The 15,889-nt window shown below is 41.1% G+C and overlaps 3 protein-coding genes across 3 annotated transcripts; 2 read left to right on the top strand and 1 right to left on the bottom strand.

Annotated features, from left to right (window-relative positions):
- Window positions 1-293: 293 nt before the first annotated feature.
- On the top strand, window positions 294-8,789 carry LOC125242572 (sphingomyelin phosphodiesterase-like). The gene is made up of 11 exons (XM_048151347.1): window positions 294-430; window positions 1,148-1,293; window positions 1,938-2,099; window positions 2,966-3,124; window positions 3,726-3,964; window positions 4,289-4,430; window positions 5,157-5,332; window positions 5,852-6,046; window positions 6,418-6,588; window positions 7,541-7,715; window positions 8,430-8,789. The coding sequence occupies exons 1-11, from the start codon at window positions 361-363 to the stop codon at window positions 8,760-8,762; spliced, it is 1,968 nt and encodes a 655-aa protein (XP_048007304.1). The 5' UTR covers window positions 294-360; the 3' UTR covers window positions 8,763-8,789.
- Window positions 8,790-9,596: 807 nt separating this feature from the next.
- On the bottom strand, window positions 9,597-12,593 carry LOC125242581 (ubiquinol-cytochrome-c reductase complex assembly factor 1). The gene is made up of 5 exons (XM_048151364.1): window positions 12,436-12,593; window positions 12,185-12,352; window positions 11,579-11,857; window positions 10,180-10,374; window positions 9,597-9,747 (listed from the first exon to the last, which is right to left on the bottom strand). Exons 1-5 carry the CDS (start codon window positions 12,460-12,462, stop codon window positions 9,667-9,669), a joined length of 750 nt encoding a protein of 249 aa, XP_048007321.1. The 5' UTR covers window positions 12,463-12,593; the 3' UTR covers window positions 9,597-9,666.
- Window positions 12,594-12,871: 278 nt separating this feature from the next.
- LOC125242575 (ATP synthase subunit beta, mitochondrial-like) lies at window positions 12,872-14,579 on the top strand. Its single transcript, XM_048151355.1, has one exon. It carries the CDS (start codon window positions 12,966-12,968, stop codon window positions 14,514-14,516), a length of 1,551 nt encoding a protein of 516 aa, XP_048007312.1. The 5' UTR covers window positions 12,872-12,965; the 3' UTR covers window positions 14,517-14,579.
- Window positions 14,580-15,889: the final 1,310 nt, after the last annotated feature.

The raw sequence follows: 15,889 nt of genomic DNA, 5'->3' as shown, positions 1-15,889 counted from the left end.
TGCCACGTTGAATAGCAATGCTGATCCGCTGTGCCACATATGACCCACCAGCCTCTTACGTCAATTCCAATAATTCGTACGCCGTACGTAAAACGCGCTATATCAAAACAATGTACATAATTACATGTTAATTAAATTGACAGTAAGAGCTTTATTGATAATTTCTGATGGATTAGCGACTGCTCACTGATAAACTAAATATGTAGTACATGACATTAGTATATTTAGTGTAGTAATCAGTACAGTGACAACGCCCGCATCTAGCGTCGCGAATTATTTCAAAAATCTTAGTAGTTCAATGACTAGGCGATAGCCTATAAAAGTCTGGCGCCACCCATGTTCGCGTAATAATTCGTTACTATGGCGAGTTTGAATGTGCTTGTGTTTTTAATGATAGCGGCGACCAGTGCCGCCACACTTGTATCCGATGGTAAGTTCCTTAATATATTAAAAAAACTATGCTGTGTCGATGAAGTATCTGATGCATAACGGCCGGGTTCAGCAGTCGGTACCTCTAGCAGTTACCTATCCCAATCCCCCTTCCCCTCTGGTAGCATATAATAAACCGGCCCTAAAAAATCTGGTACCTAGTACGTACCAGATATTGGGCCCTGGGTCAAAATAAATAAATAAAACACACCAGTATAGCTACGGGTACAGCATTAAGCTGTGTAGTCAAACAGCTCATACTCTAGCTCAAATTCTATATAAATATGGAATTTATTTTTCATTTAGTACCTATTGACCATCTCGCTATAAACGACAACGAAAAAATCGTCATTTCACTGATTACTTATTCGAGATTTTCTGTAAGTACCAGATCTGGGTTAGCCTAGTTAAATGTTTATGTTTAATTGTTTGTTTATATGTTAAAATGTGTGATAATAATGATAATATGGATTTTTTTATCTGAAATAAATGATTTTTTTTTATATAAATCACTATAGCAAAAGTCATAAAACATGATGGGTAAAGCAAAACTATTAAAAATACGGAATCCTAAAAACTAGATATACCTACCTCTACTGCTTCTGGTACTGACTGACTGACTGAAGATAATAACCTTAGCTTGGAAACGAAAACCACATACACGTAGGAACTTAACCAAGTGGAAATGAATGTTTAAACCAAATCTATCAAATTACAGCTGAAGTGGAAGACTTATTCACCAAGTTCGTGACTCGGCGGTTGACTGAGGAGGAAACCAAGAAGTTGAACGACGTGTTCGAAATCCTGCGCATGCCTGAATACGTCACTAAGAGGTCGCTCGAGAACACAGGAAATACGAGAATGGTCTGTATCTATTTAAACCACGTTGGTTGTAAAGAAGCATACGACTTGTCTGATGGTAAGCAGACAAGTTGCCCAGAATTTCCCTATGCCTAGGATTTGCCTATAACTTCCGGGGTGTTACCTGTGTGTAACCGAATGCCGACCCTTTAAAAACCTGTGTGCGTAGCCGAATACACAAACGCTCACGATAATATCTCTTTCGTATTAGCTATCTATCTCGATCGCTTTTGCGTATTGGCGCGACAGAGCTAGACTACAGTTCTGCGGCGTTTCGAGTCGCAGAAATGCCATTCGGCTCCGGCGCCTGTCCACTCCTTGAACGACCCCATAGTCCCCATATTGTAGAGTGTAGACCCTTGGGAATACCTCGTCATCACTCTCACAAATGTAAATAAACTTAGTTATTACCTTTGGAGGCTTTGGAGTTCCAGCCACGGCTTGCTTGCATTTCTCGAACACGAGAACTTAGGCTTTATTCGAAATCAAGGATGAACTGAACAGTTACCTTCTGGGCGAGCTCACTACATCGTAGCCCATATCTTCGCGTCGGCTAGTCCGTGACCGTTTGAGCGTTGACCGTGATAGTCGAAAAGAAATATGTCAGTGTCAGGGACTGGAGAATTCTCAAGTTTCATTTGTTTTAGACCCTAGACTGCCTAGTGTGCCGGTCCGCCTTCGCGGCCCTATTCTCCGGCGTGGAGGAAGGTCAGAGCAACGAGGAGATCACCGAGTCCATCACGGTTCTCTGCACGTCCATAGGCATCGAGAGCCATGATGTGTGCAAGGGCGCAGTCGGATTAAACATGGTAAGATTATATTCCGTTCCTCACCTCATTTTACGTCAGATAATCGAATATATATATTTTTTATACTACGGCGGTGGCAAACAAGCATATGGTCCGCCTGATGGAAAGCTATATATCGGCTAATTCGGCTAGTTTGTAGCCACGCGTAAGCTAAGCATATTTATAATAAAAACAAACCTGTACACAACTTTTTTTGAAGAAACCCATTGTGTGATACTACTTAATTAACATCGATAATCGTAGATTAGGCATACAAAGTGTGTGATTAATTTATTATACTGATTACGATAACTAAAATCGCTCATCAAATATTTCAGCAATAAATAAACACCCGGTAACAACCACCGAGAACATCGATTCATAAGCATCAAGAAGGTACTCCCCGCCCCCACAAGCCTGTAACAATAACAAGCATAAGTCAACTCCAACTATTTAGGTCCAAAGATGCTGTATTACATTCAGCATCGAATATACTGCAACAGTCAAAGCGCCAAATATATGTATTTTAAAATTTTAACATAGTTAGCTTTGTTACAAAAGAGACCTAAAAACGATATGCAGGCAATGCCACTGTTCAAAAGGGACGTGCAGCAGACAGAAAAACTTATGCGCGAGCGCATATAGATAACATTTCTAGAGTTCGAGGGCCTCCACTAGCTGGCGCGGACGCCTGCCGCGTGCGCACGCTCGCGGGTCCCGCCAATAATAAGACAAGTAAAGTCCGTCGCACGCGGCCGCCCCATTTAGAGCTGTTCACACAATTTCTTATTAGACAGGCGTCCGTTCCGGGTAATCCGCGTCAGCTAGCGGAGGCCCTGAGCGCTATTATTATAGTGACATAATTTTAACATAGATGTTTTTTCCAGCCAATCCTAACATACATAATAAAGAACACCCCCGAAGCGACCCCGAGGACATTCTGCGGTCTGCTCCTGCAGGCGGCGGGCGACCCTAATGTCTGCGTGTATAAGGACCCGAGGTTCGAATGGCAGGTGGATCTGCCTGACCCTGTCACAGTGGAAGCGGTAAGTAAAAGAAATCGTAAACAAGGGTACCTTCAGTTGTATTAATGGTTAAGGTTATGGACCCCTGAAATTTAGACTGCAGTAGTTTAATTCGGTCATTCTCAAGACGTAAGGGCGAACTCAAATTACCGCGACTCATTTGTTTTCAGTGGTTTTTCAGTTCTAATTCTAATTTATCAGAATTCAAATTCCACTGAAAATAGAAGCGTCGCGGCTGTTAGAATATGGACTAGACGATTGATAATTACCGAATTATACTCATTTCCAGCTATTATATTTTCATCGCCACCTACGACAGATTACACCGGGTCCTGTAACACAAGCAAAAAATATAGGCGCAGTGGGCACGGTTTTCCATACCAACATTCGAGAGGTTGATTAGTGATTACACGACCCTTTTGGCTTTAAGCTTGTAGCACGGAGCATTTTAGTACCACTTGCAGACAGACCGACAACGTGATAAAAAAAATCCGTTTTTGCTTTTTGAGGTACGCAACTCTATAAAGGCTGCTTCAACAAAGTGTACGGAGCTCTGAAAATTAATCAGATGAGTCACGAAACACAAGAGTCACAAACAAGAATCAAAGAACTTCTTTTTCAGACACCAGTCACTGACACCACTCCTCTCACCGTAGCCCTAATCACTGATGCCCACATCGACCCCTTATACGAGCCAGGCGGCGCCGCATACTGCGGAGAGCCCACCTGCTGCCGCAAGGGCCAGACCACCTCGCAGGCCTTCGAGTACCACTCCAGCTTGGACACTTCCATTTACGAACAAACTATCATAAAGAAAGATGGGAAGGTCGCCCTGGATTTGAGTATGTCGCAGAAAATACGGTAAGTGACTACTGTATTTTAGCTAAGAATGTGTCGTTTCCTTTGACGAGTTATTCGTATAAAGATAGAACCAAATTCCGTTCTTATTGTAAACGATGAAAGGGACCTTAGACTCCATTATGGACACCTATGCAATCTGAAATAAATATTGAGAAGTAAAATATAAGTGACGAAAATGGATACTGTGACAATTTTCGAACTGAACGTGATTATGATAACTATGATAACTTTACTATAATGTTTCAAAATATGCTTTTTTATTTCACCGTTTAAGTATTTTTTCGTTAGCTTTTAAATTTATACACAATTTTTATTTTTAAATAGGGAAACTCGAGCTTTAACGCAGACAAGGTACATGCCTGGAAGAAATCACGCCCCCGCCGGTTACTGGGGAGACTATAGGAACTGTGACACGCCGCCATGGGCCTACGATGACGTCATTGACAGGATTGCTGAAACACACAAGGTTCGTAGACGTGGCCGGTGGTTTATGGTTGCAGTTGATAGTTTCTGTTTATGGTTGCAGTTGATAGTCTCTAAGAAAGAAATCATCGGTACCTACGGATCGAAAAACTGATCCTTTCCTTACATGAGAAATCTAAGCCATTTGTATTTGTTTGTGAGTCAGGAGTCAGGACCTCTTGTAGGTAGCATAACAATAAAAGACGGGTCCTCGTGCACCTTCTGTAGTGGAAAGCTACAAATTAAATCAAGAAATACGAGATCGATCAAATCTCATGATTTGTCGTTGTTGATCCTACCGAGTGCGCCATGTAATATAATTACATATTGAGACGAGATCCCTTAGGTGGATTGTATAGATAAAATAAATGCCTAAAGTAAGGGCCAGGTGCATCAACCACAGTTAACAGACACATCAACGTCACTCAGCAGAAGTCTATGGAAATTCCCATACAAAAACTTAACGAACGCTAAATTAACACATAAACACACGGTTTGGTGCAAAGTGCAACCAACCCTAAACTGCATAGAAACTTCTTTGGGTCAATTATCTCTACGACTGAATGTTAACTGAAATAGAAGTACATAGTTCTCAAAACTTGAACAAGTTTATACCATACCTATCTATAAAACGTTACTTGATGGTTGCCTAGTTGAAAATCTGTAAAAAAAACGACCTGTCTCGGATGACCATGATCCCAAATACCTAATTCAAATAAAAACATTTCAGAACATCGACGTATTATACTACATCGGGGACTCAATCGACCACTTCGTTTGGGAGACAACGTACGAGCTGATAAACGAGATGAACAAGCACGTGGTCGACAAGATCAGGAGCAGCCTCGGAGACAATGTGCTGGTCGTGCCTACTATTGGCAATCATGAGTCACAGCCGACTAACCAGTAAGTGAAACAGTACCGTCTAAAGCTACGTATTTAAATGGAATATCTATTATGTTGGAAATTAGAAGTCTGTCCTGAATGTCCTCATACAAGAATGACGTAAGTTTCTAAAATTATTCAATGTAGATAATTATGTAATTTGGTTTTTTTTGCTGGCACATAAAAAGTTCTTTATTGGGTTGTTTATCCATAGTACTTTATCCAATCGTTATCTTTTTTAAAGAAATCTTTTCAGAATATGTAGGTTCCTACGTCACCATATAGCATTGTACGATAATGTGAAAAAAATTCTACATTTGAAGACTAGGGATAATATTGTTAAAGCCGTAGAAATCACATAATTCAATACACCTCCAAAAACTTGTTTTAACCCAGTCCTACTGAAATATCGTATAAATTGGTCCTTCGAACCGGACCATCCGACTCTTCCGGATCATCCGTGTTCCGATTATATGTGATGTGACATTCTTTAAATAAAACAAGACAAGAAAATCATCAAATACAAATTTTCTTCTACAGATTTGCCCCAGCCTCTGTAACCGGTGACAAAATCAACACGACCTGGTTGTACGAGGCCCTAGCCGACAAGTGGGACTTCTACTTGCCCGAGGGTGCCAAGGACACTCTGACGGAGCGCGGGGATTACTCCGTGCTTATCAGACCAGGGCTGAGGGCCATCTCGCTCAATAACAACGTGGCTTATAAGTATAACTGGTGAGGTGATGATAAATGTACGATGTTTTAAATTAAAGGCGGAGAAAGAAATAAAAACGGAGAAAAGAAAAAGATCGGAGCAATGATCTGGTAAAATCAGTTTAGATTTTAGATTTATAATGAAAAACCACTTACCTATATGTCGGTACGTTTATTACCATCCGTTTACCTAACGAGTACCACATGAAATAAACAGAGACTGCAGTAAAATACATTTTCACCTTACTAAAAGGCTTCACCTACTAGACTTCAAAAACGGATAAGAAAGTTACATTTTATCTAAAAGAGTGCAAAGTAGTAGCAAAGCTGAAGATTCCACTTCTCAATAACTTTGCCCCTTGTAAAACAGATAACTATTTTCTAATTTCCAGGTGGCTAGTGTACGATCCTCTTGACGCCAAAAAACATTTAGATTGGCTCGTGGACGAGCTTTACAAGGCGGAGCTGGCCGGCGAGAAAGTGCATATAGTGACACACATCCCACCTGGCGTCTCTGATCTCACGCACACATGGACTAGGGAATACAACAGGATTGTTAACAGGTAATTGTTAAGTCAACGAATGAAGCGCTTGGATTGGTAGAAAAAGTTCCCAAAGACAGGTAAAGGTGGAAAGTTCACATATAGTAACATACACCCTACTGGGTGTCGCTGATTCACGCACACATGGACTAGGGAATACAACAGGATTGTTAACAGGTAATTGTTAAGTCAACGAATGAAGCGCTTGGATTGGTAGAGAAAGTTCACAAAAGACAGGTAAAGGTGGAAAGTTCACATATAGTGACGCACATCCGGCACATCCCACGATGCCTCTGATCACACGCACACGTGGACTAGGGAATACAACGGGATTGTTAACAGGTAACTGAAGTAATTCAACGTAGATGATGTTCATAAGACTCAGCTGAAGGTGGAAATGGACGAGCTTTACAAGGCGGAGCTGGCCGGCGAGAAAGTGCATATAGTGACGCACATCCCACCTGGTGTCTCTGATCTCACGCACACATGGACTAGGGAATACAACAGGATTGTTAACTGTGTTAACAACAGGATTGTTAAATTGTGTAAATTAGAAAGTTCCCAAAGACAGGTAAAGGTGGAAAGTTCACATATAGTAACACACACCCTACTGGGTGTCGGTGATCTCACGCACACGTGGACTAGGGGATACAACGGGATAGTAAAACGACGTAGATGATGTTCATAAGACACCGCTGAAGGTATCATATCAAATATCAATATCATTAACAGGAATAACAGGTAACTCGACGAATGAAGCACTTGCATTGGAGCTGAGCTTACATTGTTTGTTTACATTGGTGACAATTTCTATTGACGGCGATTTTACCATTACGGCCCCAATATAGCCGGATGAAGTCGTAGAGCCAAACGCTATACAAGTCGACCTGCGCTGCGACAAGTAGATAGGAGAGCCGAAGCCGAACCATTACAGAAAATTTTGATTTCCTTGCACTAAAGCTATTTTTTACAGGTTCGCGTCAACAATAACCGCAGAATTCAACGGGCACACGCACTCGGACGAGTTCAAGATATTCTACAGCCCGGAGGGGCGCGCGGTGCGCGTGTCGTGGGGCGCCGGCAGCGCCACCTCCTACGCCAATTACAACCTCAACTACAAAATCGCGACCTTCGATCCTGCCACTTATGTAAGTACGGTCACCGGAATAAATAAGTGATGATTTCTGTACCTTGTCACATTAACGTGGTGTTTGAAATGTCATACGAAATTATCAAACGATTAAATGCGACAAGCCTTTATGCCTTCATTTAGGTACCTAAAACCTGCCCAGAAATATATGACTATATTGTCAAGAGGGCGCTGTTATTCTGATGTATGCAGTGATATAGTAATAGTTATAATGAAATTCCGCAACATGGTGGGGTCTTAAATTTCTGGTCAGGCTTTACCTTATAATATAGAACCGCTGGGAAGACAATGTGATAGCAGGTCTGCGTCAGCTTCAAGCCGATAATTGTCAAGAAATGGCGTCGGATCGGAAAACGTGGCGTGCTCTCGTTTTGGAGGTCGAAATTCTGTGGGTGTTGCAGAGCCATATTATTATTATTTAAATCCTTAACCCTTAAATGCATAGTGATGTATAAATGCATCATGCATTTTTGACTCTATTGACAGCATGTCAAAATTCAAATTTGAATAAATATTTGTCAAGGTCATGCATTTAAGGGTTAATAAAGAATCTGTAATTATTTAACCCAGAAAAGTCTGCGCTACTGCGCGAGAGTAGGTACACGAGGTAGGTGCGCGAGGTAGGTAGGTGCAGGTGTAGTAGTGTAGGTACACTTAAGTACTTACCTACGTAATGAAAAATATGTCTTTAACATATCTCCATTCACTTCAGGAACCAATCAACATCGTGAACTACATCTACAACCTAACCGAAGCTAACTTAACGCCAAACCGTCGCCCCCACTGGTTCCAACTCTACGACCTCAAGCAGCGGTTCCAACTGGCCGACCTGTCCCCAGCTTCCATGGATGACCTCGTCACGCGGATGGTCACAGACAACAAACAGCTGCTGGACTTGTACGCGGCCTTCTTCTCTAAACTCAGCGACACTAGGTGGCCGTGGTGCAACACAGATTGCAAACTGGACTATCTGTGCAGAACGGTTATCACAGTGTTGTGGGAAAGGCAAAAGTGTCATGAGTTGCAGGCATTGTACTACGTTTGACGAATTACATTTTCAATAACAATACGATTACTAGTTTTATTCCTCCTCAAATTGATTTATTTTCTGGTTCCCAACAGATTTTCTAATTTTAGAGAGATAATCATAGAATCTTAGCAAATTGGTTTTTCAGCCTTATGCCACCCCTGCCCTAGATAACAAACTGGTAGAAAGCTAAAATATAGTCAATCCTTTTAGCCATAGTATGAATTATCGATCATATGTGGGTCCATACAAAACTAGTGCCTACGCCAAATCTTGGGATTAGTTGTCAAAGCGGACCCCAGGCTCCGATGAGCCGTGGCAAATGCCGGGATAACGCAAGGAGGATGATGAATGTGGGTCCATATAATTTCAAGGTTACGATGACTATTTACCATCAGGCGGGCAGTATGCTTCTTTGCCACCTTGTAGTATAAAAATGCATTATAGTTTAAATTACATTTTTGGGAAATGTAAGTCACATTAAAATAATAACCAAAGGTCAAAAGATGCAGAAGTTACCTACACCTCAAGGGACTCAAAGGCTTTTTGACTGGCAAAACTATGCCATACATAGTGTTAATATAAATTACTAGCTTTTTCCCGCGGCTTCGCTCGCGTTAGAAAGATACAAAAAGTAGCCTATGTCACTCTCCATCCCTTCAACTATCTCCACTTAAAAAATCACGTCAATTCGTCGCTCCGTTTTCCGAAAGACGGACAAACAAACAGACACAGACACTTTTCCATTTATAATATTAGTATGGATTAAATAATGTATGTATATGCAAATGAAATATGCCTAGTAGTAAAACTAGCTTGCAACCAATGCTGCTGAGAAGAATACAATTTGAATAACAATCATCTCTTTTTATTTTTACATACCTACATATATTACAACTATAAACAAATTAATAACTTAGGATTAGTGTTTTAATATACTTAGCCAAGTAATTTCCGGTTTCCACTTCAGGTCTTCACTTGGTATTTTGTCAAGTACTTTTAACTGAAATTGAGAGAAAAGTTGTTGTTAATTTTATATTGAGCTTTATTCAGACATTTTTACAAGTTGTTTTTTTTTGTTTACAATTAATTTGTAAATTTTATATAGGAAACAGTTATTTTTCTTTGTAAGAAGTTAGGCAATATCTCGAGTTTCATAATGTTACCTTAAATTTCTCTCTTTCATTTGCATGCAAAAATCTTATATTTGCATGTAAATCATCTTTTAAACCTTAAAATTAGAATCTTTTTGAAAAGTAGTAGACTAACTTAGCCTGTAAAATGTATATTGTACCAATTTCAAAATTTTCAAAGCCATAGGAGAGTCTGTTGATTGCAAACCCAAGAAAATATTTAAATTCAATAATTTTGTTAAAGTTAAAAAGGACATAATAGTGGAATTAAAATAGGGAACAATACAGCATACAATATTTACCTGATGTCTAATGAAATGGACAATTTTTTCGACATGTTCAACTTGCGTGTCCTCAGACATGGAGTAGAACCTCCTCCACACAGCGGCAGCTAACAGACGGTCGTCGGAGAGGCCTTCATCGTAGCCCACAAGGGCAGCTTGGAACTGCTCAGACAGCTCTGAAACTTGCTTCCTGGCTATGGCTGGGTTTGCTCCCTGTACCATGAATAATTTGATACTTTATAACCATATAGGAGCGGAGACCAATTTAAAATTTGTAATTATTGGGAAAACTGTTTTACAAGTTAAAATCAATATATATTTCAGTGTCCGAAAATAAATAAATATTTTGTATTGGTGTTAAATTATTATAAACAAGTTATCAAAAATATTATGCTGTTTATTATGACTAGAGATCATTAATTATCAAGGTGCACTTTTCGTGGCAAACGGTACGGTTGGCAAAAAAAACAAATACTTACATTTAAATATTCACTTCTACAAAATAAATACTTACCTTCTTAGGATTACACCTCTACGGTACAAAGCCTTTTCCGACCAACTATATATTTTTAAAACAGTATAGGTACGTTCGTTTTACGAGAGACCGTAAAACGAACAGGTGGCTGAGACAACAGAGCAAAGTCACTGATGTGATAAAACACGTAGCAACATTGAAGTGGGAATGGGCTGGCCATATAGCACGTAAAAACGACTCCTGGAATAAAAGACTAGTTGAATGGCGACCATGGGGAGAAGAACGCCGTCAAAAAAGACCGCAGATGCGCTGGGCGGACGATATCAAAAGGACAGCTGGGAAAAAGTGGCTCCAGATCGCACAAAACCGTGACGAGTGGCGCATGTTGAAGGAGGCCTACACCCGAAGGGTAGAATCAGGCTAAAGAGAGAGAGAGAGAGAGAGATAGGTACGTAAATGACATTAATTATGTCATAAATATACACTACGCGAAGTGTAGGTATATTATTTTAATCCAAATAATCAAATGCACTCTAGATACGACTATCTAGAATTGTTATACAAGTTCCTAGTTCAAGTCAAAAGTAGTGCACGAAGCCAAATCTGTTGAACAAATTTTAGTTATTTATTCAATGTAATTTAGATAAGTAATTATAAATATGTATATATTTCATAATTTGTTAAGTATATAATGTTTTAAATACTTGTGTATTTGTTTTTTTGCCAACCATACTCTGCCACCAAAACAGCACGCTGATAACGATCTTTAATTATGACTCGAGACATTTTACAAATCCTTTTTAAATACATAATTATTAGCAAGTTTAATAAAAAACAAAAGTTAATAATAAACTAACTAAAGGCAAGATACTTGTTTAATAAAATAAATAAAAATAGCTTTAATTTAGTTTTTTTTTTTACTATTTTTTGTACTATAATTACCTCCAACAACTTAATCCTGTTCCCAACATCAGCCCACAGTGCCTCGATTATGCAGTTCCTCACAAAGGATCCATCCCCTTTAATATACTTCTTCTTCTGTTCTGAGCTGGGCACAATGTCCTCCGCCATGTAACGGACCAGCAGAAGCCACACATGTAACTCTGTTATCGTGAACCATGTTGCGAACGTGTCGGGCAGATTCAGATTTTCAAACCATTCCATATATGCGACTTTGTCTGGCACACTTTCATAGAGGAAATAACCTGTGAGTTTTAAACGCTGCAAGAAAAAAAATACTTTCGTACTGCAAAATAGAATATAATCTTCTTTTTTATTCTATATATATTACCTCTGTTGAAGAATGTTGGAGATGAAGGTTGATGGATGGAGAGGGAGGGGTAAACCCAAACAACGCTGGATGGATTGTGTGAAAGAGGATATGAGGAAGAAAGATGTGAGTGTTGAGATGACGAAAGATAGAGGAGAATGGAAGAGGAAGACGTGTTGTACCGACCCCACATAACGTGGGATAAGGGTAGGAGGAAGAAGATATATTACCTCTGTTATGAGACACAAAATGTTTTGAATTTTCAGTGCAACACTTACTGTCCTAGACTGGTCCATCCAACCAACAGCCTTCATAAATTTCTTTACATAGCTATCTTCTACTGCTACAGTATTCTGTTGCCTCACTGAAGGAATCCCGGTGACTACACTAATGATAGGACTTGGTTTTGCATAGTCTTTAATATGAAAACGCTGTTGCCATAGGACCTGGAAAGATAAAAATACACCAGTATTTATATAATAGTGGTCCATGTATAAGACATATATCCCAAATAAAAAGCTCTACTAACTCGGGATAAAATACGGCTCCTAAACATTTTGTATGTTTAACCGCTCGGTTCTAAATTTCATAACAAAATTATTAACACATTTTTCTGATCATAATCGAATCCAATATAATACGAATGAAATTGACACTCTTGACAGATTCAATTTTTGACAAATGTAGTACCCAGCTGACACTGGCAATCAGTGGCAATTCTGAACAAAAAAACAATTGTCTATAAAGTGCGTTCATGAATAAATTTATTATTTAGTACAAAAGAAAGTTAATTGGTTTATTATTTCAATCAAATATACCTTTTTTACAATTTTCAAGTTCTTGCTCATAATTCTGCTGACAATATTGCAGTTTAATGAAGCTTTTCAAGAGTAGGGTTCGTGGCTCATACCATTTTGTCAGAGTCTGACGGAAGTGAGTGGTATTAGATAACGATTTATATTTTTGTCTATGACCGAAATTGTCTGCCATCGGTCGTGTTCACGTTACATAATTCCGGCCGCCGATTATTCTTCACCCAAGTGCTCCGGATAATCGAAAATGTTGGGGGCAGTAAGTAGGGTTGGAAGCGGCTTCTTAGCAGCCAAGTCTGTTGCCGAAAAGGCCGTCACAGAATGCGGCAAAATTGCTGCTGTCTCGGCCGTCAACAAACGTGATTATGCAGCGAAGGCCGCAGGCAAGGGACAAGGTAAAGTAGTCGCTGTCATCGGTGCCGTTGTGGACGTACAGTTCGAAGACGACCTGCCTTTCATCCTCAATGCCCTGGAGGTGCAGAACAGGCAGCCCCGGCTCGTGCTGGAGGTGGCGCAGCACTTGGGTGAGAACACGGTGCGCACCATCGCCATGGACGGTACCGAGGGTCTGGTGCGCGGCCAGGCCGTGCACGACTCCGGCTCCCCCATCCGCATCCCCGTGGGCGTGGAGACGCTCGGGCGCATCATGAACGTGATCGGCGAGCCCATCGACGAGCGCGGCCCCATCAACACCGACAAGACCGCTGCCATCCACGCCGAGGCTCCCATGTTCGTGGACATGAGCGTGGAGCAAGAGATCCTGGTCACTGGCATCAAGGTCGTGGACCTGCTGGCCCCCTACGTCAAGGGAGGAAAGATTGGCTTGTTCGGCGGTGCTGGTGTCGGCAAGACTGTACTCATCATGGAGCTCATTAACAACGTAGCCAAGGCTCACGGTGGTTACTCCGTGTTCGCCGGTGTGGGCGAGCGCACACGTGAGGGTAACGATCTGTACCAGGAAATGATTGAGTCTGGTGTCATCTCCCTCAAGGACAAGACCTCAAAGGTATCTCTTGTGTACGGCCAGATGAACGAGCCCCCAGGCGCCCGTGCCCGTGTCGCCCTCACCGGTCTCACTGTGGCTGAGTACTTCCGTGACCAGGAAGGTCAGGATGTGCTGCTCTTCATTGACAACATCTTCCGTTTCACTCAGGCTGGTTCTGAAGTGTCTGCCCTGCTGGGTCGTATCCCATCTGCTGTGGGTTACCAGCCAACCTTGGCCACTGACATGGGTACTATGCAGGAGAGAATCACCACCACCAAGAAGGGTTCCATCACCTCAGTACAGGCCATCTACGTGCCCGCTGATGACTTGACTGATCCCGCCCCGGCCACCACCTTTGCTCACTTGGACGCCACCACTGTGTTGTCGCGTGCCATCGCCGAGCTGGGCATCTACCCCGCCGTGGACCCTCTCGACTCTACCTCGCGTATCATGGACCCCAACATCATCGGCGCCGAGCACTACAACATCGCCCGTGGCGTGCAGAAGATCCTGCAGGACTACAAGTCGCTCCAGGACATCATCGCTATCCTGGGTATGGACGAGTTGTCCGAGGAGGACAAGCTGACGGTGGCGCGCGCGCGCAAGATCCAGAGGTTCCTGTCGCAGCCCTTCCAGGTGGCCGAGGTGTTCACTGGTCACCCCGGCAAGCTGGTGCCGCTCGAGGAGACCATCAAGGGCTTCTCCAAGATCCTGCAGGGCGAGTACGACCACCTGCCCGAGGTCGCCTTCTACATGGTCGGGCCCATCGAGGAAGTTGTAGCCAAGGCTGAGACCCTCGCTAAGAACACCTAAACTGTTATTGATGTGAATGGATGATGGAGTAATGTATATCTTATTAAATCTAGTGATTACCTACTATGTTTTTTTAAAACCACATAGTTCCCATTCCTGTATTGATTAATAGCTTTATTATGATTTATGACATTTTAGTAATCTCTTATGAGAGGATCTTATAAATCAAAGCATTCTATTAGTCTTTCCAGACTATTCAAACACGGTTACTTGCTTGGTTATTGGTTAACTAACTTACAGAATAATCAAATGGTTTAACATTATTACGTAATAATAAGAAGTGTTCTACTTTGAAGATAAGACAGATACTAGCAATATGAATATGATTTTTGCATACATAATAAAATTATTAGTACTGTAGGGTCTTTAGGTTAATAATTACGTACAGTAACAATAAATTGAAAGTAACGTTGAAAATATGCACTCACTAAGGTAAATCTCGACTGGGAGGGCCATTGTAACTGATCCATTTTTCCCATTATTACACTATGATGTTAAGTTCTACATGTATCCACTGAACACGCCTACCATATACAACCGGTGAACACTATTTAATAATGCAAAAATGGACCAGTTACATTTGCCCTGCTGTAGCTTATATTTATTTTTTTGCTGAGATATCTCTACGAGAAATTACCAAATAAGATTTGCACATAGCTGGGCATTAACTCGTTAATCCGTTAATTAACGAAGTTAACATTTTGGTTAACGGATTAACTTTTAAGTTAACTTTAAAAAATGTTAACGGATTCGTTAACTTCCGTTAAATTTCTTCGAGTCCGTTAATCGTTAATCCAGTTCCGCACGCGCCGAGTAAAACTTGCTCTGACCGCTACTGTAAAAGCCCGGAGTAAGGCGAAACCTAGGATTTTCACGTAAATTTACAGTCTACAGACAAGTTGGTGCCTTTGGATCACTTGTTCGAGACCTGCTAAAGTTTATTAGTCCTACTGCACCCATCACTAACTGCAAAATAGAATGTAAATCATCAGGTATGACACACAAATCGCGCAACCGACGTATCAAGCCAAAGTGCAGAGTTCGGCGGGCCGCGCTATCTACCAAGTTACCGTGAATCACAACTTCGATTCTGTGTCTCAATCCGAGGAACCTACGCACCATGACTACGACCGCATGATTGACCCAATAAAACATATAAAACCTAGAATTTACCGAACCAACGTCGATATAAGTCCAAAGAGAACAATATTTATTAACATTTTGGTTTTACTAATTGGCAGCTGGGATTTTTTAAGAGATTTTGGCGAACTCCGGGCTTTTACAGTAACATATTAAACTTACGCAAATACATTTAGTATTGTTGAGTTGAGTAGAGTTTTTTTTTATAGCGATTATCGGATTATCGATTAACT

Source organism: Leguminivora glycinivorella, chromosome 3, assembly GCF_023078275.1.
Source record: "Leguminivora glycinivorella isolate SPB_JAAS2020 chromosome 3, LegGlyc_1.1, whole genome shotgun sequence".
In the NCBI taxonomy this organism is placed as follows: domain Eukaryota; kingdom Metazoa; phylum Arthropoda; class Insecta; order Lepidoptera; family Tortricidae; genus Leguminivora; species Leguminivora glycinivorella.
Note: the sequence above shows the minus strand (reverse complement) of the source record. Positions and strands in the feature narration are given on the sequence as shown.

Coding starts and splice junctions, on each gene's coding strand:
- LOC125242572 (XM_048151347.1), top strand. CDS start 361: ATGGCGAGTTTGAATGTGCTTGTGTTTTTAATGATAGCGGCGACCAGT. Junction 1,294..1,937: donor ACACAGGAAATACGAGAATG/GTCTGTATCTAT, acceptor CATTTGTTTTAG/ACCCTAGACTGCCTAGTGTG. Junction 2,100..2,965: donor GCGCAGTCGGATTAAACATG/GTAAGATTATAT, acceptor TGTTTTTTCCAG/CCAATCCTAACATACATAAT.
- LOC125242581 (XM_048151364.1), bottom strand. CDS start 12,462: ATGTTTAGGAGCCGTATTTTATCCCGA. Junction 11,858..12,184: donor GGATGGACCAGTCTAGGACA/GTAAGTGTTGCA, acceptor TTTTTCTTGCAG/CGTTTAAAACTCACAGGTTA. Junction 10,375..11,578: donor ACAGGATTAAGTTGTTGGAG/GTAATTATAGTA, acceptor TTCATGGTACAG/GGAGCAAACCCAGCCATAGC.
- LOC125242575 (XM_048151355.1), top strand. CDS start 12,966: ATGTTGGGGGCAGTAAGTAGGGTTGGAAGCGGCTTCTTAGCAGCCAAG.